The sequence below is a fragment of the Leptopilina boulardi genome, unplaced genomic scaffold, assembly GCF_019393585.1.
Source record: "Leptopilina boulardi isolate dan_hultmark-lab unplaced genomic scaffold, ZJU_Lbou_2.1 LbouV2_330, whole genome shotgun sequence".
NCBI classification, from domain to species: Eukaryota; Metazoa; Arthropoda; class Insecta; order Hymenoptera; family Figitidae; genus Leptopilina; species Leptopilina boulardi.
The window spans coordinates 794669-820271 of record NW_026137897.1 but is presented as its reverse complement, the minus strand read 5'-3'; the positions used below and the strand labels follow the sequence as shown (position 1 = coordinate 820271).

The window sequence follows — 25603 nt, the reverse complement described above, 5'->3', positions numbered from 1 at the left end:
TTATCCTAATAAATTTCATTGGTTGTTTATTTAAATAATCGAATTTAAATTTCTCGAAAAATGGTGTTTTATTTTGAAAATGCAATAATTTTTTATTTTATTTTAACATAAAAATTAAGAAAGCAATAGGGAAAAATAGTTTTGTATTTGATAATTATATATAATAGTAAAAATATAAAGAAAGATTAAAATAATTTTAAATTCGCCCGGGTGTTAAGAACGTTTTAGCGCATCATTGTCACGCATGCGCAATATTAAAAATAAGGTTTTTGGAACCGTTCGATATTTTATCGAAACTATCGATATTATCGAAATTGATCAATAACCGTCGTTTAAGAAGTTTGTTTATTTTTCCATTTTTTAAGAAAAAAAAAGAAGAAAAACTTCAAATTTATTGTATCTATTGCAACTAAACAGTTTCTTTTTTTGTTTCAAATAATTATTTAATGTTATATATTATTCGTTTAGTGCTATTAAAGTAAAAACCTATCATATTTCAATTTTGAGGTTAACTGTCACTTAATCAATATTGTTTTGAAAAATATTGTAAGTAGATGCAATGTTTAGTAAATATTAAAAATAATAATAATTTTGATAAAATTGATTAATTACTGATAAATATATTAGAATATTGAAATTTTATTTATTTATACAAAATTTAAGAGCATGTAAAATGGATAAATTAAAATTTTTTTTGAGAAATGTGCCATTTTATAAATTGTCAAATTTGGAAAAATTTTAATTTCTCATAAGAAAGTAAAAATCATCCAAAGGAAAATTAAAAAATATATCATAAATTCTATTTAAAAAAAAAAAAAAACAAAAAATACAAAAAGAAGAGAAAATTAAAACAAATTGTAAGTAATTTAAATATTTAAACAATTTTATTCAGTAATTTTTAAGAATTTTACGAGTTAATAATTTTTTTAATAATGCCAATAAAATCAATAACTTAATTAAAAATTAATTTAAATTTATTTTTGTAAATAAATTTTATCTTAAGAATAATTCGCGAAATATTACATTTCATATATTGATTTTTTATTTTCTAAAACTATGGTTTTGTGTTGAAAAATAAATTTTAAATTCGTTTTTTCGATCGTTTACCCCCCTCCCCCCCAAAGTTTAACCCTTTGGAAATTCTCTCTAACACAAACCTATATACACGTGCATATGCTATGGGGGAGATTGCCCCGCCCCACCAAGCGAAAACTTAAAAATGCCGCCACGGCGCAACCGGAATCGATATTTACCGACCAGGTCACGTGGTATGTATATTCGATGAATTTCCACCAATCGAGAAACAGTTCCATGGTGTTTTGCTCCGCCTGGAAATACCCGAGTTTACCCGATGCATTGACTATCTTGGAATCTACAACACTTTGCACACACACATACACTCTAGGAACCGAGCAAGTGACGAGAACCGATCCAGTATATGCGAGAAAAAAACAGTATCGTACCTATAGCTCAAATCACCCTCCACCGAATAATAATTATTTATTTATTTATTTAAATCATTAAAAAAAATAATTATCTCCTTTTTAAGTTTTTTAATTCAATTAAAAATAGATTTTTTTTATCAATTTTTCCCACACAAATACAATTATTTACTTTTTATTTATTTAGTTTATTATTATAATTTAAAAATCGATTTTTGAATTTTGCAAATTAAAATTTTTTGTTTTAATTTAAATTTTTTGAATTTGAATTGAATTTTACCGCGCATGCGTATGTAGATGGCGCTCTTGTTGGTTCATTTCCGTTACAAGATGGCCGCCTGTCAGTTTTTATTTTTATAAACATTGTTTATTTTCATTAACAGAAAAAAAGTAAAGTAAAATAGAAGAAATATTTTATTCAGTAGAAGAAGATACGATTGAAAGAGCAAATTTTTTAATATGAATATTTTAATCGACACTGATATATTAAAAAGCGAAGAAGGAAATATAATTTGTATTCTAACCTCAAAATAATTTTCGATTGTTATAGATTGTTTATTATTAAATTATAATAAATCAAAGTAATTATTTTTAAATATCAAATGAAGAAAAAGGTAAAAATAGTAGAAATTCAAAATTTTTTTTCTGCTTACAAATTAGTAGAGGAAATTCAATTAAAATTAATAATTGAAATTTGCTGCATTCATTATTATTGGAGGAAGACTGATTGAAAAATTGTAAAATTAATGTCAAAAAAGGGACAATTTTAATTATGAATTAACAACAAAAGTACAGAATTGTTAAATTCGAAAGAAAATTTTTGAATTTTGTCCAAAATAACGATATTTGTAAAAAAAAAAAAAAACAAACAAATTAATAGCAAAGAAGGAACAATTTTAATTAACTAACAGAAAAAATTAGTTAATTGCAGAGAATTTTTTCAAGGTAATAATTCGAACTTTATTGCTCAAAATTATGATATCGAAAAAATTCTAAAATTATTTGCAAAGAAGGAACAATTTTAATTTATTATTATTATAATAATTAAACGAAAAATTAATTTATTGTAGTGAATTTTTTTAAGGTAATATTTCGAATTTTATTGCACAAAATTTAATTAAAAAAATTCCTAAAATTAATAGCGAAGAAAAAAAATTTTAATTAAATATTAATTAACTAACAGAAAAATTCCTTTTATGCAGAGAATTATTTTAAATTAGTATTTCGAATTTTATTGTCCAAAATTATATTAAAAAAAAATTCTAAAATTAATAGCAAAAAAAAAAATTATGAAATTCATTAAAAAATCGTAAAATTATTAGCAAAGATGTAAAAAATTTGTATTAAATATTAATTAACAACCAATAGAAAAATTATTTAATTGCAGAGAATGTTTTTAAGGTAAAATTTCGAATTTTATTCCCCAAAATTATATGAAAAGAATCCTAAAATTAGTAGTAAAGAAGAAATAATTTAAATTCAATATTAATTAACAACAGAAAAAATTCCTTAAATACAGAGAATTTTTGTCAAGATATTTCGAATTCCATTGTCTAAATTTATATAAAAAAAAAAAAATCCTGAAATTAATAACAAAAGCGAAACAATAGACAAATTATTTAATTTAAAAAAATATATTTTTATTTTAAATTTTACGATATTTTTGTTGATTTCAAAAAATAAAAAACGCGACTATTTTCGAAATTTAATTCTTTTCCTCTCAATAAATATATTTAAAAAAAATTCCTAAAATTAATAACAAAAAAGAAATAATTTAAATTGAATTTTAATTAACTAGCAAGAAAAATTATTTGATTGCAGAGAATTATTTCAAGATAATATTTCAAATTGGCAAAAATTATTAAATTCATTAAAAACTGGAAAATTATTAACAAAGATGTACAAATTTTTTATTAAATATTAATTAACAACTAATAGAAAAATTATTTAATTTCAGAGAATGTTTTCAAGGTAAAATTTCGAATTTTATTCCCTAAAATTAGTAGCAAGGAAGAAATAATTTAAATTAAATATTAATTAACAAGAGAAAAAATTCCTTAAATGCAGAGAATTTTTTCAAGATATTTCGAATTCCATTGTCTAAATTAAAAAAAAAAAAAATTCTGAAATTAATAACAAAAGCGAAACAATGGACAATTATTTAATTTAAAAAAAATATTTTTATTTTAAATTTTACGATATTTTTATTGATTTCAAAAACTAAAAAAACGCGACTATTTTCGAAATTTAATTCTTCTACTCTTAATAAATATTTATTAATGTTTTAGGTCCTGGTTTTTGATATCGATGCTCGCTTATCGATTGCAGTTGTTACGGTACTGGGTCTGAAGGAGCGAAAAAGAACGATGGAAACGAGTAAGCTAGCAGAGCACAGCAGCAGCAGGCAAACAGAATGTTAGTCTAGTCCGTCCGCCAGTGCACGCCAGTCCGCGACCGTAAGCGTGTTGTTCCGGATTAGTTAGCACGTCATTCTCCGTTTGCTTTTTAGTTCTAATTGAAAAATTTTAAACAAACAAAAACAAACTAGTGCTTCAAAAATTCATTCCTTTAATTTATACACAAAAACACCAAATTTCTACCAAAAAAGAGGAAAACAAGAAATTGGTATCAAAAAAGAAGTGAATGTTCTAATTTACTCCAATATCACAATTTCACAACTGTCGATGATTATCAAAAACAAATCCAATTGGCTCATTGTAAGGAGGAAAAAAATCAAAAAATTAGTGAATTAAAATTTGAAAAAGTGGAAAAAAAAATATATATATATATATGTGCATCGCTTTCGCTGGTTGAGGCGTCTTGAAAACCCGTACCCAACCCGTCGCTCAGGCAAGCAAGCAGGCGGACACGCACACTACTCACGCACTCTCGAAGCCCTCATTCCGTCTGTTCAGTTTCCTCACCCCGCCCCTTTTTTTTTTTTCACCAACTTGAAAAACTCACGATTATGAATGTCTAAAAAAAGTCATCCCCAAGAAGTATGGAAGAGGGCCAACTGATGACAGAACTTCCGGCGATAACGCCGAATCGAGGCGCAACATTGATAAATCGTTCTGGACATTGTTATCAACTTCATCGTCCTCATTTAGTACCATATAATAATAAAGAAAAAAAATCACCCGACGACGATCTTACAGAAGAGGAAGAGGAGGCCGCAAACGCGGTCACAACAAAAACGGTCGTGGCAACGACGAATCAACGTCAGGATAGCGGTGCTATCTTGATAACAACAAAAAGAACAGCGCCAACAAATTTATATACACAAATTGATAATAATGGACCATCATTAAAAAAAGCACGTATACAATTACAATCGCCAATAATAACAAGTACACATGTCTCAAATTTATATCCAGAAATATTAGCACATATATTTAGTTATCTTGATGTACGTGATCGTGGTCGTGCATCACAAGTTTGTCTATCATGGAGGGATGCAGCGTATCATCGTTCTGTATGGCGAGGGGTTGAAGCACGATTACACCTGCGACGACAAGCACCGGCTCTCTTTTCAAGTTTAGTGCGAAGGGGCATTAAGAGGGTGCAAGTGCTCTCATTGAAAAAGGGATTGGGCGAAGTATTTAAGGGTATGCCAAATTTAGAGGCACTCAATTTATCTGGTTGTTATAATGTCACGGATTCTGGTTTATTGAGTGCATTATCACAAGAATTTCCTGCATTAACTGAATTAAATTTATCATTATGTAAACAAGTGACTGATACATCAGTGAATCGAATAGCGCAATATTTGAAAAATTTAGAACATCTTGAATTAGGTGGTTGTGGTAATATTACAAATACAGGATTAATGTTAATTGCATGGGGTTTAAAAAAATTGAAAAAATTAGATTTAAGAAGCTGTTGGCATATATCGGATCAGGGAATTGCAAATCTTGCACAATTAAATATACCACTTGAACATTTAGGTTTGCAAGATTGTCAAAAATTAAGTGACGAATCATTGCGTTATGTTTCAAATGGTTTGGGTAAAACATTAAAATCAATAAATTTATCATTCTCATGTATTACTGATTCGGGTCTTAAGCATTTGGCAAAAATGAGTGAATTACAAGAACTTGATTTAAGATCGTGTGATAATATATCGGAAATTGGAATGGCATATTTGGCTGAGGGCGGTAGTAGAATATCATCATTGGACGTTTCATTTTGTGAGAAAATTGGTGATCAAGCGCTTGTTCATATTTCACAGGGTTTATTTAATTTAAAATCATTATCATTATCGGCGTGTCAAGTTAGTGATGAGGGTATATGTAAGATAGCCAAGTCACTACAGGATCTTGAGACACTTAATATTGGACAGTGTAGTAAACTAACGGACAAAGGACTGCATACGATTGCAGATAGTATGAAACATTTAAAGTGCATCGATCTGTATGGATGCACGAGGATCACGACCCACGGCCTGGAAAGAATAATGAAGCTACCACAACTCAACACGCTAAATCTAGGACTGTGGCATGTACGGTGATAGTGGTTTCCAAAAGGGGGCGACTCAAAAAAAAGAAAAAAAGGAAAAAAACAAAAAGAGAGAGAGAATGGTACGTACAATATATAGATATATAAAACTCTGCGTGCACCACGTCGCGCGCACACACGTGCGCGAACACGTGATTTTATTTCTCGCACTCTTCCTCGCGCTTTTTTTTTTTTTTTTTTTTTTCTTTCTCCTTTTTTTTCCTTTTTCCAAATCGAACTTTTATGTGCAACCACGCTCGCGAGCCCTGCAGCGTGAGTGATAGGACTTTTATTGGTCTCGACTGTCAGTCCTTTTTTTTTTTTTTTTTATGCATTTCGATCGCGGAAGGTCTTCTTTAATTCTTTAGGGGGACTCTTTGAAATAAAAAACCGAATTTTTGAAAAAAATTTCCCCCCTTTTTTTGAATTTTGTCTCTACCTTTTTTTATGTTTTCACATTATTTTTTTTTTATTTAAGCTTCAATTAAAAATGTTAATTGATTAAAATTTTAATTATTCTAAATTTTATTCAATTTTAATTGATCAAAATTTTAATTAAATAAATTAAATTTGAAAAATTAATTAAAATTTTAATCGATTCTAAATTTAATTAATTGTGTGCCTAAAAGTTCTAAACGTTCAAATAAATGAAAAAATTTGTTTAATTTTCTAAACTTAAAATTTTATTATAAAATAGTTTTTTGTATGAAATAATAAATTAATAGTTAAAATTTTTACTATCCTTTTTTTTCATTATTGTAATAATTGATAAATAATTTGTAGACCCCAAAAAAAGGAATTTATTATAACGCTCAGAACTAAGTCCCATATGTATTTAATTTGAATTTCAATATTCTTTTTGAATTTTTTTCCAAATTTTGAATTTATTCAAAATTCAAAAAAAAAAATTTATATTGATATAAATTTTTTATTTCGGTTTAAATTTTAAGCGATTTTAATTTTTATCAATAAATTTCAATTAATTCAAAATTTTATTCCAATTTATTACAAATTTCTATGATTCTAAATTTTTTATTAGTCAGAATTTTTTATTTGATTAAAATTTTAAGCGATTTTCATTTTTATTAATAAATTTTAATTAATTTCAAAATTTATTCCCATTTTTATTGATTTAAATTTTTATTAGTGAAAATTTCTAATTTTTATTCAAATTTTAAATTTATTCCAAATTTAAACTAAATTATTGATATAAATTTTTTACTTGATTGAAATTTTTGGATTTTAATTTTTAATCAATAAATTTCAATTGATTGAAAATTTTATTCTAAATTTTATTAATTTAAAAATTTTTATTCTTGAAAATTTCTACGATTTTAAATTTAATTCATCAATATTTAAATTAATATTAATTTTTAATTCATTATTAATTAAATCAACTCCAAATTCGATTCATTAAAACTTCAAATTATAAATGGAAAATATTTGAAATATTTGAAAAATTTGTAAAAATATCTATTAACCATTTTCCACAATTTTTTTGAAAAAAAATTTGAGAATGTTTGAAAATATTTAAAAAAAATTTTTGTATCTATTCTAAAAGTTCAAATAACATTTTTCAATATTATCAAAATTATATCAAAAACTTTTCCTTTGTATTTTGAAAATATTTCCAATATTTGAAATATTAAAATAATAATTGTAAAATTTAAAAACATTTGTAAAATAATAGGTACGAAATTATTTTAAAATCCTGTAAAATGCAAGTTTTACGATCTAAAATGTTTTTAATTTATAAATTACAAAATTTAATTTGTATTTTCAATTTTTAAATTCAAATTACTTCAAAAAATTAGTAAATTTTTACGCAAAAATGTTTGATTTTATTTTTTTTTTCAAATTTTATTTGTTTAATTTTCTATTGAATACAAAATTTTTAAATTCTTCGTGAATTAAATAATTTATTCATTCATTAAAAGAAAATGTGACATAATTTAAATGTTTGATGAGTAATTAATAATACATATTAGTAATATTTTAATTTCCGTTTTTAATTTAATAACTTCAATAATAATTATAATATATAAATTAATTAAAGTACTTATTGAAAATTTAAATCCATAATTTATTGTCAGTGAATTGTAAAAAAATTAATTGTAAATATTTTTAAAGCATTCTTGAAAGTATTTTAACACCAAAATATTTTCTTTCGTTTTTCCAAAATAATTTATTTTATTCCTATAATTGCTTTTTAAATTTATCTATGAAACAATAATTAATTCCAAATTAATAATTTTAATAAATGTAAAAACAATAATTAATTGTTTGATAGACGTAAAGAATTAACAATTTTTTATTCTTGTAAAAAAAGAAAAAATTTGCATTTAATAGAATATCAAACAAACAATTCCATTCACTCAGAGATTTTTTTTTTTCTTAAAATACTTATAATTGGCAAGTATTCTTCATTGAAAAATAAAAAAAAAAGAAACTATATATGTTATACATTTCTCGTTTCAAACCCGGCAATAAGTTTCAATTAGTTGAAAAAAAAATAAAACAAAAATTAAATTATGTAATACTTTTGATCAATATATATATATATACAATAGATAATAATTGTTTTGTTATTTACGAGTTTTTCTTTTTCTTATATTCAGTTGGCAAAAATTATGCATTCACAACAATAATAGTTTAAAATTTCTTGAATAGTAATTTGTTTCTTTTATTAATTTATTCATTTCAGGAAGTAAAGCTTTATAGTTAGAAAATAAAAATATCTTTTTCAAGTAATTTATCCTTTTTTTTGTTGTCGTTATTTTTTGTTTTTAAACAATAAATTTTTCGAAAATGTTTATTTTTATATATTTTTTTTATCAATTTTTTCTCATTTGATCAATTAATCAAAAATTATCATTTTTCATACTTTTTTTTTTTTTATTATTTTCAATAATATTTAGTTTTAAATAAATATTTTAGTTAATATAAAAAATAAATTCGATAATTTTTTGTGACATTTCCAAATATTCAAACTTTCTAAATTTATAAATTGCAATAGCTTACATATGTATTACAGGATTATAAAATAATTTCTAAATAACTCGCATACATGTGGAAATATTTCCAAAGTTTGTAAAATCAGAAAAATTCGAGAAAAATAAAAAAATCAGGAATAATTTGAAACTATTCAAATCTTTAAAATGCAAATTAAGTACCAAATGTAATAAAATTTTGTTCTTTCGCAAATATTGAAAAGGGCTGAAAATATAATCCTTATGAGGTGGAACATTTGAAATATTTTTGGGAAAAAATTTTTAAATTTATAGATTCTTACCTTTTAAAATTTTGTTATCTTCAGCATCGGACACAAAATTTGGATGTCATAAATGTCCTTCAATTTTACAACTCAAAAAGGAAGGGTCCCCTCTCTCTTTCTTATTCTCTGAAAAGAAATTAGTATATAAGAAGTTTGACAAAAATAAAATAATAAAATTTAGCAATCTCTTTTAGATCAATTTCTGTGCGGCAATAATTGTAAAAGTATTTTAAAAACTCAGGCAACAATTTTTTTTCTCTATACAAATTTTGTGGGTCCATTTGTAAATGTTTCGAAAGTTTTTTTTTATTTTCGATATTTAGAATTTATATTTTTTTTCTTACTTTTATTATTATTATTATTATTATTAATTATTAACTTGAAGGAAAATTTAAAAAAAACAGCAAATTTTTTTTTTATTCATTTTTGAAATAATAATAAAAATTTATTTTATTTTTTTCTTTTTACTTTGAAGCACATTTCCTTTGATATTTCCTTCTCTTTTGATATATTTTATTTAGTTGTGTATATATTATGTATATATATTTAAATTTGTTATGGTTACAGGAATTAATGTATAATTTGACAGATAAATAAGGAAGCTTAATTAGCGAAACAGAAAATTTCACATTTCGCGATATTTATAGAATTTTTTTTTTTTTTAATTTTTTAAAATTCGCATTGGGTGAACATGTCTTACGTTTGAATGTAGAACGTGTATGACCAGTTTCTCGCAATTTATGTAAACGTTGGTATAAGCAAGGCAAGACCCTCTGTCACGAGACAGCATAACGAATGCTAATCTAATTTGACCAACTTTTATATAAGTGAAATATAGCATGAACAGTGGAGCGTCAACAATTAGTCGCAATTAATTGAAATATGCGTGAGAGAAATATTCAAAAAGTTTTCAATATATATATATTTTTTTTTTTTTTTTTTTTTTAATGTCAAATATTTTATCCTCTACTCGAAAAACAATATTTCCATCATTTTTTTAATATTATTTATTTAGTATTTATGATTAATAATAAAATTTAAATATAAATAAATAAATTTAAATTAAATTAATTTTTATTATTTTTATTATTATTAGTAAATATTACTAATTATTAATAAAGTAATTAATAATTTGTTAAAATTCGTTGATATAATGAAAATTTTGGTCTTTTGACATTTTATTTCTCATCGTGAAAAAGTTTCCTCATTTAAAAAAAAAAAAAACTTTTTTATACGAGAAATAATGAGGAAAAATCCCCTTTTTATTAGAAAGATTAATCTCCAATGTTCGCGCAAGTTTCTTCTTCCTCTCTCTCTCTCTCTTTCTCTTTCACTCTTTCCAAGATTTTTAATTATTTATAACTCGGTAAGCTAGTTTTGTTGGTTATACAATTTTTATTAAAAAAAGAAAAAATGACACAACGAATGAGTCATTTCGGAATCATTCGGATGAAATCAAATGCAAACGTCCTCAAGATTTAGACTTTCACATTCAGTGAAACTAATCAATAATCGATTGAAATGGAAAAGAAATTGTCTTGACGCAATTTTTTTTTTCATCTCAAGAAACAAATGTGGGAGAAAAAAAATTTTATCTCTATTAAAAAATAGGGCAATTTGAGAAAAATTTTTCTGTCAAAAAAAATTTGGAAAAATATTTTTCTCAAAAATTGATTTACTTTTATTCGTTTATTCATTAATTTATTTATAAAGATAAATATTTATTTTTTATTTATTAATTTGTATAAATAATTATTTTTATTTATACATTTATATAAATAAATATTCATTTTTATTTATTAGAATAAATTAATTAATAACCTATTTATAAAAAGGACAAGATTTAAAATATTGTTTCAAAAGAGAAACTTTTGAAAAAGCGAAAAATAAAAAAACAGTTTTAAAATGATAATTTCAAGATTGGTATCAAAATTTTATTTAAAAATTGAAAAAAAAAAAAAAAAAAAAAACAAATACGACCAAAAGGTCATTTCTTTTATCAGTAATGTTTCAATTTTTCGATAAATGAATCTGAATAAATATATATTTTATTTTTAAATTAAAGAAAATCATTTTATAAATAAATTAAAGCAAAATACGTACATCAAAATAGGGGAAAAAATTATAATTATTAAAAAAGGTACTATTGATTAATAATATTAATATAAAAAAAATACTATTGGCAAAAAAAAATTTTTAAATAAAAGAAATTTTTTCTAACAGAAAATTCCTTTTTTTTAATCAATAAAAATTAATTTCTTTTTAGATTGGAAATTTTTTGAACACTATATATTGTGATATAAATAAATAAATTTTTGTGACATTAATATTCATCTATACGTCATTTAATAACGAATTTTATATAAAAAATAAAATTTTCTCGATATATATGGTTTTTTTTAAATAGATTTTTTCCTCTGCTTAAATCTAAGCTTCTATATTTGAAACGAAAAAAACTATTTGAAAGGAAAAAAAGGGGGAAAAAAAAAGTTTGATAGTAATTTGATGCAGAAACTTGAAATTTTCATTTGAAACTAGAAACTATCTTTTCTCAAAGCTTCTTTATTCTCTTTTCGTTTCCGAAATCCTTTTTATTTTGGAGACGTGGGTCTCTCTCTCTCTCTCTCTCTCTCTCTCTCTCTCTCTCTCTCTCTCTCTCTCTCTCTCTCTCTCTCTCTCTCTCTCTCTCTCTCTCTCTCTCTCTCTCTCTCTCTCTCTCTCTCTCTCTCTCTCTCTCTCTCTCTCTCTCTCTCTCTCTCTCTCTCTCTCTCTCTCTCTCTCTCTCTCTGTCTCTTTTTCTCTCTCGTCTGCCCCCTTTCCGGCGAGCCAACCCATAGCTCACGAACACTGAAGCTTGATACAATGGGATGATGAGAAGAAAAAGGATAAAATGGAATACTTTCCCTCCACCTTTCCAAAGAGATTAAAGTTGAGTAGAATAGCGCGCGAGAGAGGAAAACAAAGAGAGGAAAGAAAAGGCGAAAAAAAAGAGAAAAAAAAACAAGAAACGAACGAAAGGACAAAAATATTTACTATATAACTAGGAGAGAAAGAGAGAAAGATGATGATGATGATGATGATGATCATAGAGAAGAGGTGAAAAATTAGATTTAAAAAGTTAGCTTAGATAGCTGAGGGGTTTAATATTATAGAGAGATGCAGCAAAACGATATAATAATTAGGGTCCTTCGAGATTTTATGATTTTCAGTCCTATAGAAGAGCTATTGAATTCTTCCTCATTTTTAAAGCTGCCATTTTCAGTTTTACACTTCTTATAATCATTCGTTAAAACTACATTTCAAAATTGTTCTATTTTATAATTTTCATTCTTCTTTTATTTTTCTTATTTTATAATTAGTTATTATCAATTTATGATTCATTTTTATTATTTTTTCTCTTATTTATTATAATTAATTTTCATTATTATTTTTAATTATTATTTATTTTAAAGATTTATTATTAATTAGTAAATAAAGAATCGAATTTTAAAAAATTGAATTATGGTTTTTAGTAATATGTAAAAAATTTACAATATTTTTTTTTTTCTCTTTACAATGAAATTCATATAATCATCTCTTTTTTTTCATTAAAATATCTATACGATTTTCAGGGTTTTCATTTTTGTCGTGTGAAATTTTTCTAAAAAAAATAAAATAATATACGAATATTGTCGTAGATCGGCTATTCTTTTTTTTTTTTATTTTAAATCCGTGTTCGGTTGTTCGAAAAAAATAATTTGAAAAAAATGTCCTTCTAACCAGTATCGAAAAGCCTTTCAAGTTTGCGCGCACACCTACATATATACATATATATATATATATTCGACGAGTCCAAGCTAAAAGGATTACGTGGAATTTATTTGAAAAAAAAAAAAATTGCAAACTATTTTGCGCTAATGTCCCTCAATATTTCAAAGGCGTAAAACTTTTCTGTGGAAAAATTTAGAAAAAGCACCGAGCTTTATTCTCATTTTTAGAATAGAAACAGAAAAAAATATATTATTTGTCTTCGATAGCAGTTATTGTATTAAAAAATGGAGAAAAAAAATTTTCATCTTTTATTATTTTTAGATATAAAAAAATTCTTTTTGATTTTTTTTTCCAATTTTGTCTTTTTAGAGTATTTTTTCATTCTTGGATTATTTTTCTTTTAATTTTTTTTTTTTTTTCATGAGGTTATTTTTGCCTTTTTATTATATTTTTTCGATCTTGGAAATATTATTTCTTTCAATTTAAATTTTTCCTATAAAGTATTTTTGAATTTTTCAAACCATTTTTTTATATTTTAATTACTTTTTTCCATAAGGTAATTTTGCCTTTTTTTGATTTTTAAAAATATTTTTCATCATCCAAAGTATTTTTTTCTTTTAATTATTTTTCTTATGAAGTATTTTTGGATTTTCTTTTAATTATTTTTTCCATGAGGAAATTTTGCATTTTTATCTAATTTTTGATTCTTGAAAGTATTTTTTATGTTTATTGTTTTTCAACCTCGAGAAAGTGTTTTTAATTCTTGAAAGTAGTTTTTTATCCATGAAATTATTAAGTAAATAAACAATTATTTATAATAATAATTTGGAAAATTGATTTTTCAAAAATGATGAACCAAAAATTGTTTTATGAAAATTTATATTAAAAATTAAGTCCATTAAAATATAAGACTCTTTATGATTGAAATACACATGGAAAATCGTGTACGTATTTTTTTCCCAATTTTGTTTTCTTCTATTTTACTTTCTATGTTGATATATTTTCTTGTATTTTTTTTTTTTTTTTTATCAATCCACATTTTTCTTCTCTTTTTTTTCCTACAATATATTTTCTTCTCTCTGTGTGTGTATTTTTCTCATCCATATATTTTTCTTGTACATGTAATTTCTTGTAATATTTTCCTTTTCGTTTAATTTTTCGTATGTATTTTTTTCTTAATATTTAATTTCTCATTCGTATATAATTTTCGAAATATTTACTCTTACGTATATTTTTCTGAATATTTAATTTTTCTTTCGTATATTTTCCTGTGTACATTTAATTTTTCTTACGTATTTTTTCCTAAATATTCAATTTTTCGTTCCTATATTTTCTAGTACGTTTAATTTTCTAAATATTTAATTTTTCGGAATATTTCATTTCTTCTACGTATATTTTTATTTAATTTCTTACACATATTTTGTATACAATTTTTTTTTGTATATTTAATATTACAGAATATATATTTTCCTTTTTTTTTAAATTCAAGTCCCTTTTCTATTTAAGAAGGAAGCGTATAGTCATAGTCGAAAGAGAGTGAGACAGAATCTCAGCGCACAATATTGAGAGAATCGAAGGAGGGAATATTTGAGATTCGATCGTATTCATCCGTTTCGACAGGCATTCATAGGTTCGCAGGTTTAGAGAGGTTCATATACCTGAGTTTTGGAAGATCGCATATACAATTCAGTGAAATAAAAGAGAGGCAAGTTACCTTCACCTTGCCTACCGGCTTGCTTGGGCCTGGCTATACGCCATCCGGCGTGATGCCGTCGGCGTCGTCGTCGCCAACCCTCCTTCTTTTACCTCGTATCACTTCCCTTTACCTCGCCAAACCCCTCATCATCCTCTATATATATATATACCTAAAAGGGGGGACTTTGAATCGCTCCTCTTTACTCATTCTTTGTCCCCCACCCACTCTCTCTTTCTCTCTTTCTCTCTCTCTCTCTCTTCTTTCCACCGACCTGCAGACCACGGACCAGGATAAAACCTGAATTTCAACCGTCTACCTAAACTCCGACACGCTGAAAGTTCAGTCCGAAAATTTCTGCTTCGATGATCGTCTGGATTTTTCGAAGCCTCATCGTCGATATTTATTTTTTTTTTTTAAAAAAAAAGTAAAAAACAAAATCCTCAGGAATCTTCTGTATAATATTGTAGAATATTTTCTTTGAAAAAAAAAAATCCTATGGCTTCGTTTGGCGATTTTTAGGAAGCTCTACTTATGTAATCGCCTTTTGTTTATCGAGATAATTTTTTCTCATGCGAAAATTTACCCTTGAATATTATTTTACAAAAAGAAACTTTTTCTCTTACCATTTTCTCTTTCTTGTTTTCCATATTTTTCTTGATTTTCTTCTTCTATTTCTGAATTTTTTTTTTTTGGAGACATCGTAGCCTATTTCCTTCACCTATATGGAAATATTAAATGTTAATAAAATTGAAAATATTCATTTTTTCGACAAATTGTAAAAAAAAAAATTGTCACAATAAAAAAACTAATATAAATACTGTATATAAAAATAAATATTAATTTATAAAGTAATAAATATATATAATATAAAAGTAAAATTTGTTCTTTACATAGAAACTTTTTTGGTCTTACAGAATAATTTTATTATTCTATTTGCAGTCTATATTAATAAATCTAATTTTAATTTACAAATATTATATAATATAATTTATAAAAATTATTAATTTATAAAAGTAAATTTCGTTTCTTGTGTAGAAACTTTTTTCGTTTATAAAATTGACTTTTGAAAAAATCGAGGAAAAAATTTTATTATTCTGTATTAATTTCAAATTTAAATTCAAAAAAAAACCCGTGTAATTTAAAATGAGTTACCGACAAAAATATTTGATTATTTAAATGATAATTTTTGATAATTAATTTTTATTTTCCTTTCGTTTATAATTAATAAAAATAATACCAAAATATGATTTTACAATAGCTTTAACAAAAAAATCTCAAATATTTTAATATAGAATTATTTATTTAATAATTTTATTTTATTTTATATATTATAATATAATTTATAAGAGTAAAATTTGTTTCTTGCATAGAAACTTTTTTGGTTTATTGAACTGATGAAAAAATCTAGGGACAAATTTTATTATTCTATTAATTTCAAATTTAAATTCAAAAAACTATATTTAAATTGAGTTACCGGAAAAAATGTTTCAATTTATTTTAAATGATAATTTTTTTTGGTAATTAATTTTTATTTTGCTTGATTTATAATTAAAATAATACAAAAATATTATTTTAGTGTTTTTTTTTTTTTTTTTTTTTTTAAAGAATTATTTATTTATTTAATAAGTAATAGATAGTTTATTTAAATTTTGTCATTTTATATCTCTATAATGGAACGTTTGAATTTTTCAAGAATTCATTCCATGGCTTTTAATAAATTCTGCCAAAAAGTGAATTTTAATGAAAGAAATATTTCATGGGGATACATATATTTCGTGTGAATATTGAAAGCAATTTTCTCTTTTTATTTTTTTATTTTATTTTTTTTTTGTCCCCGCAGGACCGAAAATTCATATTATTATGAGACACACTTGATAAGCTGCTGTGAGATGATAATTATAATTTTCGGTATCACAAGGATAATTTAAATTTTAATGAGATATATATCGGAGAGCAAAAAATTGGCATTGACTTTTTGTCCGAGTTTTCGTTTTTTTTTCTTTAATGTAAAAATAAATTCAAAAAGAAATGAGAAAAAAAATTTATTTCAAATTCCAGAGCTTTTGTGAAAGAGTAAATTAAATATCAGGATAGAGAGAGAGAGTATAGTGCGAAAGCCAGGGCAATAAATCAATCAACGTCAGAGAATCTTGAATAAAAGCTGTAAAAATCGTATGAACTTTTGTAATTTGTAAAAGTTTATTTCGAGCTTTCAAAATTAGTTTTCGCGTTTCTCTCTTTCTCTCTTAAACTCTGCTCTACTTTTTCCAAGTTTTTGGACAATAGAAAGTGACGGGGAATTTTTCTATATTATATTATAGAAATATTTTTTCTCTGTATTTTTTTTTTAACAATAAATAAATTATCATTTTTTTTCAATTGCCAAAAATTTATTTTTCAAATTGTTTTAATTTTTCTAATTTTAGAAAATTTATTTTAATATTATAAAATAAAAGAAATATTTAATTAAAATTTAGAGAATATTTTTACAAGTTTTTTTTTATTCTTTTTTTTTTAATTAGAATATTCATTTAAACTTCGAGAATAGTATCTATGTTTTTGTAAAGATTTTAAATTAAAACTTTTTTTTTTCGCGAAACATATGAAATAGAAAGAAAATGTTCAAAGAGGAAAAATTGAAAGTTGAGAGAATGAAAAAATTCATCTTTTAGCTTCAGGCACTTGGAACAATATTTCTTTTTTTTTTTTATATAAATCTATTTTTAGTCTTTAAAATATTGTTTCTTTATTGTCTTGAATTGTGATTTTTTAAATTTTAATTTAGAATCACTTTTGAATTTTTTTATTTTTTATTAAATTTATTTACGTTATAAAAATAGAGAATACTTTTTCATTTATTGAAAAATTATTTTATTGACGTGAATTTTACGATCGATAAATTATATATATATATATATATATATATATATATATATATATATATATATATACAAGAAGAAGAAATATAAGAAAAAATAAAAATGTAATATAATAAAATATAAAAATACAATATATTAACATATTAATATTAAAAACATTATTTTTACTTTCTGTATTGAAAATTTTAGCACGAGGAATTCTGATATTAAACAATACTAATAAATAATTTATTAATAATTAATTCATTCAAAGCAAATAAAAAAAAAATATCAAACTATTTAATATTAAAATTAAATAATTTTTTAAAAAATTATTATTTTAAAAATATTTGAAAATTTTATACAGTTTTTATTTTAAATATTTAAACCAATCGGAAAAATTAAGATAACCATTTCGATATTATAAAACGATATTATATTTAAATTAGCAAGGTATGTAGATAAGATAGATTTAGTATCTTTGTTTACTTAGATGATATTTGCTTTAAATGTAGATAAGAAAACAAGAAACTAAATGAAATATGTCAAGACTTCTCGTAACAAAAAAAAAAATAATTAAAGTTGTTTTCATTTCTATTTTTTAATGCAAAATTCAAATAAATATTTATATGGGGATAAAGATGAATTTTTTTTTTCTATTAATTATTTTTTAATTCGATAAATTAAAATTTATGAATGCATTAAATTTAAAAAAAAAATTTAATTTAAAATTATATATTAAATATTTAAATTTAATTTAAAATAACAATAGCAGAAATTTTAATTCAATGTCAAAAAAAAAAAAAAAAAAAGAAAAAAAAAGAAAGCTCGGAAAATTCTTAATTTCAATGCGGGAAAGGAATTTAATGTGTAAAATTAAATAGGCACTTCTGCCAAGAATTCCCAACAGAATTGGGTGTACAGTGACGTAGAGAGTAGAATTGCAATTAGCTAATGGCTGATTAATAATTGTATTTCATATTCGTAATTAATCAAAAAGTTCATTATGAATTTTCACTGTTAGTTATTACTAACAATATTACTCACTTATTAAAATCTCGAATAAATAAAACAAAACAAAAAAAATGATGCTGCTGCTGATACTACATACGTCTGTCCTCGTTTTCAAACAGAATTTTAATTTATTGAAATGGATACGCCTTTTAGAAAATATATTTCTAGTTAATTATATATCAAAAACAAGAAAGATTTAACAATAGTATTTTTAAATAAATAAATAATAATAATAGTAATAAATAAATAAATATTTTTAGATAAAAACAGTAAAAATTTCTTAGGAAAAGAAATTTTTTTTTTGGTTTTTAAGAAAGAAATTTTTGTAATTAAATATTTTTCTACTCACAGTTATTTTTGCTCCTTTGAAATATTTTTTGCCTCAATTTTCTTAATTTAAAATTTTTCTTTCTTTCCCAATTTAATGATTTTTGGAATAAATTTTTCCTTTCTATTTTTTTGCCTGCAATTTTGCAACTTGAAAATATATTTTGTTCCTTTTAAAATAATTTTTGTTTGACAGTAATTTTTTGTCAACAATTTTGCACCTTGAAAATATACCTTTTCAAATTATTTGAAAAGTATGTATTTTTCTACTCACAGTTATTTTTGTTCCTTTGAAATATTTTTCGCCTCAATTTTTTCAATTTAAAATTTTTCTTTCTTTGACAATTTAGTGATTTTTGGTATAAATTTTTCCTTTCTATTTTTCTGCCTGTAATTTTGCAATTTGAAAATATATTTTGTTCCTAAATTATTTTTGTTGAAATTAATTTTTGACAGAAATTTTACTCCTGTTCCTTTCAAAATTACTTTTTCTCAAAGTAATTCATCGCCGAGGAAATCTTTTCGGTTCTCCTATAGAAAATAATTTCTTCTCTTCGAAATCTAATTTTGAAAATAAATTTTCAAAATTATTTTTTTCCCCTCAAATTTTTTGATATCTTCGTCCGGAATTTTTTTTTTCTTTCGATCCCTGGAAAAATAATTTTTCTTTAAAAAAAATATTCTTTTTTTTCGTTACCATAAATTTTTTTGTTATTGATAACAGAATAGAAAAAAAAATCAGAAAAGAGAGAAAGAAAACGATTATTTTGTTAACAATTTTCAGTAATAAAAAAAAAAATAAGAAGAGGAGACAGTTTAAAATTGAAAGAAAGATCTAAAAAGTTAGTAGTAGTAGCAGTAGAATTGCGGCTGAAAAGCCATAGCTTCTTGAAAAAGGGAGGTCCTTCTTAAAAGAGATAAAGAAATGACACTGCACGCCTCGGAAAAAAAAGAGGGGTGGAAGAGGAAGGGGGCTAAAGATGTGTGGCAAGCGACTACTCCAATGTTCACGTGACATAAAAGTCAGAAAGACATTTCAAAGACTTCCCTTCTGCCTTATTCTCCGAATCTTCTCAAAAAAAAGGAATTCTTTTTTTTTTTATTCTTTTCTTGTCAATTCAAAACCATGAGAGTCAAGATTGAGTTCTCATTTCTAAATTCCTCTCACATGTGTATAATAGCACAAGGTGCAAAAGGGAACAATTTTTTCAACAAGTGTAAGATAAATGATAAGTGTAAAACTCTTTTTTTTATATTGCATTTTTTTTAAACACAGGAAGAAGAAACAAAAAAAAACACCACATTATTTATATTAATAGGTTGAAGTTTGCACATAAACCAGTTCGTGACTTGTTTCACAAAGTTAGAACTGTCCATAAATAGAAAAGTTTCCTTAGAGACTTGTAAATCGTCTCATGTAAAAGTCACACAAGTTTCGTTCGATTACGACTTGCAAATGACAAATAAAGATGAAAATTTGAGCTGAAATTAAAAATACTCAAATCTTTTCAATAAAAAAAACAAAATTGGGCAAATAAATTTTGTATTTTTTTTTTACAAAAGCATTTTTCTGCATGGAAAACAATTTTTTTTTTAATATTGCTGGCCTCGGATTTCAAAATCACTTTAATTCAATTATTTTCAAAAATTTCAATTTAAAATCTTCAAAATTTAATGATTTTCAAAAATGTATTATTTGAAAAATTATTGTAAAATTTAATTATTGTCTCAAATTTAACAAAATATTTTAAAATTTATTTATTTTTGAAAATTTCAACTTTGACTCTTTGAAAGTTTAATTATTTTTGAAAAAAACCTTCGAAAATTTAATTATTTCTAAAAATATCAATTGTACATCTTCCAAAATTTAAATGATTTTAAATGATTTTTATAATACTTTTCAAAAATTCAATTATTTGAAAGTATTTTTTAATCAAAAATTTTTGAAATTCTATTTTTGTCTGTAATTTCTAATAAATTCTTCAGCAAAAGAAATCACGAAAAAATTCCAATTAAAAATAACTTGAATTCAATTATTTTCAAAAATTTAAATTTAAAACCTTCCAAAAATTTAATTATTTCTAAAAATTTCAACTGAAGAATTTTTTCAAAATTTAATAATTTTAAATGATTTTTGTGATATTCTTCAAAAATTCAATTTTTTAAAAGTATTTTTTAATAAAAAATTTTCGAAATTCTATTTTTGTCTTTATTTTCTAATAAATTCTTCAGCAAAAGGAATCGAGAAAAAATTTCCAATTAAAAATCCCTTGAATTCAATTATTTTCAAAAATTTCAATTTAAAACCTTCTAAAATTTAATTATTTCTAAAAATTTCAACTGAAGAATTTTGTCAAAATTTAATAATTTTAAATGATTTTTGTGATGTTCTTCAAAAATTCAATTATTTGAAAGTATTTTTTCAAATTAAAAATTTTTGAAATTCAATTTTTTAATTTCTAATAAATTCTACATCAACAGAATTCACCAAAAATTTCAATTAAAAATCCCTTGAAGTTCAATTAATTTCAAAAATTCCAAATTTAAACCTTCTAAAATTTAATTATTTCTAAAAATTTCAACTGAAGAATTTTGTCAAAATTTAATAATTTTAAATGATTTTTGTGATATTCTTCAAGAATTCAATTATTTGAAAGCATTTTTTCAAATTAAAAATTTTTGAAATTCAATTTTTTAATTTCTAATAAATTCTACATCAACAGAAATCACCAAAAATTTCAATTAAAAATCCCTTGAAGTTCAATTAATTTCAAAAATCAGAATTGTAAATCATGGAAATTCAATTACTTTTAAAAAATATTATCAAAAATTATTTGAAAAATTATTTTCAATTTTGTAAAATTTAATAGTTGCCTGAACAAAATTTTTTCAAATTTATTTCCAATAAAAAAATGTAAATCAACTTTTTTTTGCACCTTAAAGTCGATCCAATGCCTGATATTGTAAAGAAAATCGAAATTTTTGATTAAACAAGAAAAGAAGTGTGTCTAAAATTGAAGTTTATGTTTCCTGTTGAAAAAAAAAAAAAAATCAGAGTTGAAAAACCCCGCGTGATTAGAGGATTTTATATTTGCTAAAGTATTATTATTTTTTATAAGACCCTAGACAGATGGGCTCATTGGGATTTACGAGTTGCACTATATACTGTTAGGAAAAAAAAAAAAAAAAAAAAAAAAAAAAGAAGTAGAGAAAAAAAAAGATAGTGCACTCAACAAGCGAGACGGTTACATTTCTCTTGCCTCGTACAAATGCCCCCTCCACATATCGATTGCATTCTCTCTCTTTTCCTCTCTTCAATGTTTCTCTCCCTTGCATTTCTCTCTCTCTCTCTGGATTTTCTCTCCTTCTCTCTCGAATTTCTCTTTCTCTCTCGGTTTTCTCTCCTTCTCTCTTGATTTTCTTTCCTACTCTCTCGCGTATTTCTCTCTTTTTCCCTCTCAATGTGTATTTTCTCTATTTTCTCTCTTACTCTCCCTATAGTTCTCCCTTTTTTTTTTCCTCCTCTTGCCCTTCGAGCTCTTCTCTTCATCCAACACAGAACTCTTTCTGTCCATTCATCCATTGTCATAGCGTCAATGCAAGCGTGGTGGTGGTGGGAGGAAGGGAGTCACTCACACCCCTTTGCCACCCACATCACAGAGAGAGAGTAGAACCTGAGGCTTGTATATATACCTCTCTCTCTCTATATATATATATATATATAAATATATATATGTATTAAAAAAAAAAAAAAAAAAACGAAAAAAGAGAAAAAATTGAAGAAAAAAAAATACAAGCTCTCCTCGGCAACGTGGCGAGTTCGAGGAGCGTAAAATCTGAAAAAGCGAGAGAGCCATCAGAGAGAAGGAAAAGCAGTCCAGAAGTCAGGGTTGTGACAGGAAACCCCACACAAGGAGGAATACACCAAGGGGTCTTTCTATCTCTCTCTCCCTCTCTTTTAGAGTAGGGACCGTTTGGGAAAATTCTCATGCAAATCCTCGCTTAGAAACAGTCATTCTCTTTTCATATATTAGAAAATTTTAGTATATTTTAGAGAAATTTTTCACATTTTCTTTGCAGTTTTATCAATTTTTCTTTTTTCATCAAGCGATTATTTTTCATCTTTTTGAATTCCATGAATTTTACTTTTATTTATTCACTTGTAATTTTTAAAAATTTTTTTTCAATATTTAATATTATTTTTCTTAATTATTGTAAGCAATTAATAATTTAATTTAAAAAAAGAAATTGAACACAAGTTTCAATTTTCTATATAAGCAAATTGAATTGTATTTTTATTATATTTCGGAATCTATAAAACAAAAATTTTAATTTTCTATTTTTTTTGGATATAAATTAAAAATTTCAGAATATAATAATAATTACCCTGTATTTTAATTTGAAAATAAAACATTTGTTCAAACAAAAAAAAAGTTGATTTAAATTGTCAAAGTAAATATTTACTAGTCACAAATAATTAATTTTTTTTATGTTTAAAAAATTTACTCGATTTTTAATAATAAAGTTTTTTTATAATATTAATATTAATTATTATATAATAATATAATAAATAAATAAAAATTTTTGTTTGTATTTTATCAAATCTCAACGTTGTTTTAAAAAATAGTGTAAATTTTCAATTTAAATTTCTCACTGAAAATTGTTAAGATTAGCATTTCTTTTTTTGTCAAATATTTAATGAAAATTTATTTATTTTAAATTTATAAAGAAATATAAATAAATTGTAAATAATCATTTATAGTCCAAAATAGAAATCTAAATCTTGGAAATAGAAAACTGAAGAGAAAATTTACTTTATAAAAATTATAAATATTCATTTCTAGTTCAAAATAGAAATCTAAATTTTGGAAATAGAAAAATAAACAGAAAATTGACATTTTAATTTAAATATAAAAATACTGTTTTTTTTTGCAAATATTTTTTTAACTTTTTATAAAAAATTCTTTCCTTTTTTTTTGTTTGAAAAACTGTACTTTGTTAATTAATTCTTTGTACTTTAGTAAATTTCAAAAATTTTGTAATTCAACTGCTTTTTATAATAGAAAATTTAAATTAAAAAAAAATTTAATTACGAAACAATTTTTAATCAAAAAAAAATTATTAATAGTAGAAAAATTTACCTTTATTTTACCTTTTCGGTTGTATTCTTGAATCCTGTCATTTTCGATTTCAAACAATATATTAAATTTCGTTTTCTCTTCAATTGGAAATTTCTTGAAATATAAATCATATTTTTATTCCACGGTAGTTTTAAATTATTGTAACTTCAACGTTTAATCAACACCTTCAATCGATTGTATTTTCAAATCATAAAAATTTCAAATAATAATAGTTCCAAATAATTTCCAAATAATTCCAAAAAAAATAAACGATGGTAATTTTTAATCGATGAAATATCCAATAAATTTTGAAGCAATGAATTCCAAACAATAATTATCCAAATTGCTATTCCAAAAGTTGATTTTCTTTCGATTTTCAAAATTTACCATCAGATTATAAATAAAAATAATAATAATTTTTGTCCTTCAATTCCTGAGATGAAAATTTTTCAATTTTTGCAAAAAACTTGTTAATTCCAATTCTTCAAAATTATTCACAAAAAAAAAATATTAACTTCTTTATTTCTTTTTGTTACAGATTCCATTACATCCGGTGTCGCAGATGATCTCATTGTCAGCATGTTGTTTTTGAAAGATGACGATCAACGTCATCATTTTCTCGTGATAATCTAGAAGAAGAAGAAGAAGAAAGAAAAAAAAACAGAAGAATAAGAAAGATGAAGAAGGAATCGTTATTTTTCTGAGAAAATAAAAGAAAGCAGAGGGGGGGGGGGTCAAGAAAATTTAGCCACATGTATTTTCAATATTAAAGACTAAAACCGAAATCGAAAAATATTTTTTCTTTCAGTTTCAGTTGTAGTCTTTAATTAAAAAAAAAACAAAAAAAAATTAACAAATTTCTTTGTAATAAATTTTCTTCGATAATTCATTGAATTTTCACATATTCTGCGCCTTTATCTACAATGGCAATTTTCTCTGGTTAGAAAAATTTTTTTTTTTCTTTTTCCCAATTCCGAACAAAAAATAAACTAATATCTTGTGTACAAAACAAGTTTTAAAAAATTTAATTCCTATATTGTAACGATAAAATTAGTAAAAAAAAACAGAAACATTTGTTCATAATGTAAAATTGTAAAGCATTTCAATTTTTTTTTATATGCAAAAAATAGTTTCGACAAATTTGTACTTATTTTTAAATTTTTTTTTTCTTTTTTTTTATATGAATTAATTTTACGTGCGCGCATATTTTTGTAAATACGAAATTTTTCCGAGTTGTTTCAATAAAAAAAAAAAAAAGAAAGAAACTTCTCACAAAAGTGTGCAGAAATGCTTCATTGTAAATAATAAGAAAAATCTGCATTTTTGCCTCTTTTTTTTATTATTATTATTATTAATATTATTATTATGAAAAATGAAATTGATAAGTTGTTTTTTCTCTACTGTTTCTTAATCAATAAGCATTGTCTGTATTTTTGTTAAAAGTGCTTGCTTCAATAATAAAAAAAAAAAAAATGCATTGCACACCGAATTCCATTCTTTTATTTCATTTTCCTTTAACTAAAACGTAAATTCTGAATTTTCAATTTTTCCCTTTTTAAAGTATTTTCCCTAAGAAGAAAAATAATTTATAATTTTTTAAAAAGAAATTTAAATATTTTTTTTTT

The 25603-nt window shown here is 23.5% G+C and overlaps 1 protein-coding gene and 1 long non-coding RNA gene across 3 annotated transcripts; one reads left to right on the top strand and one right to left on the bottom strand.

The window, feature by feature from the left end:
* Window positions 1-341: 341 nt before the first annotated feature.
* Window positions 342-25335, top strand: LOC127285230 (F-box/LRR-repeat protein 14-like). 2 transcript variants are annotated; one of them, XM_051311129.1, is made up of 3 exons: window positions 342-546; window positions 3731-6022; window positions 24517-25335. In XM_051311129.1, the coding sequence occupies exon 2, from the start codon at window positions 4444-4446 to the stop codon at window positions 5950-5952; it is 1509 nt and encodes a 502-aa protein (XP_051167086.1). In that variant the 5' UTR covers window positions 342-546; window positions 3731-4443; the 3' UTR covers window positions 5953-6022; window positions 24517-25335. The 2 variants fall into 2 exon arrangements, with proteins under 2 accessions (XP_051167086.1, XP_051167085.1); XM_051311128.1 differs by lacking the exon at window positions 342-546 and adding an exon at window positions 710-857.
* On the bottom strand, window positions 9202-19491 carry LOC127285243 (uncharacterized). Its single transcript, XR_007843577.1, has 4 exons — window positions 19133-19491; window positions 18881-18994; window positions 15283-15377; window positions 9202-9339 (listed from the first exon to the last, which is right to left on the bottom strand). It is a non-coding gene; the product is annotated as an uncharacterized LOC127285243 (long non-coding RNA).
* Window positions 25336-25603: the final 268 nt, after the last annotated feature.

Excerpts from the sequence above, each read along its gene's own strand:
- LOC127285230 (XM_051311129.1), top strand. The coding sequence starts at position 4,444 with ATGGAAGAGGGCCAACTGATGACAGAACTTCCGGCGATAACGCCGAAT.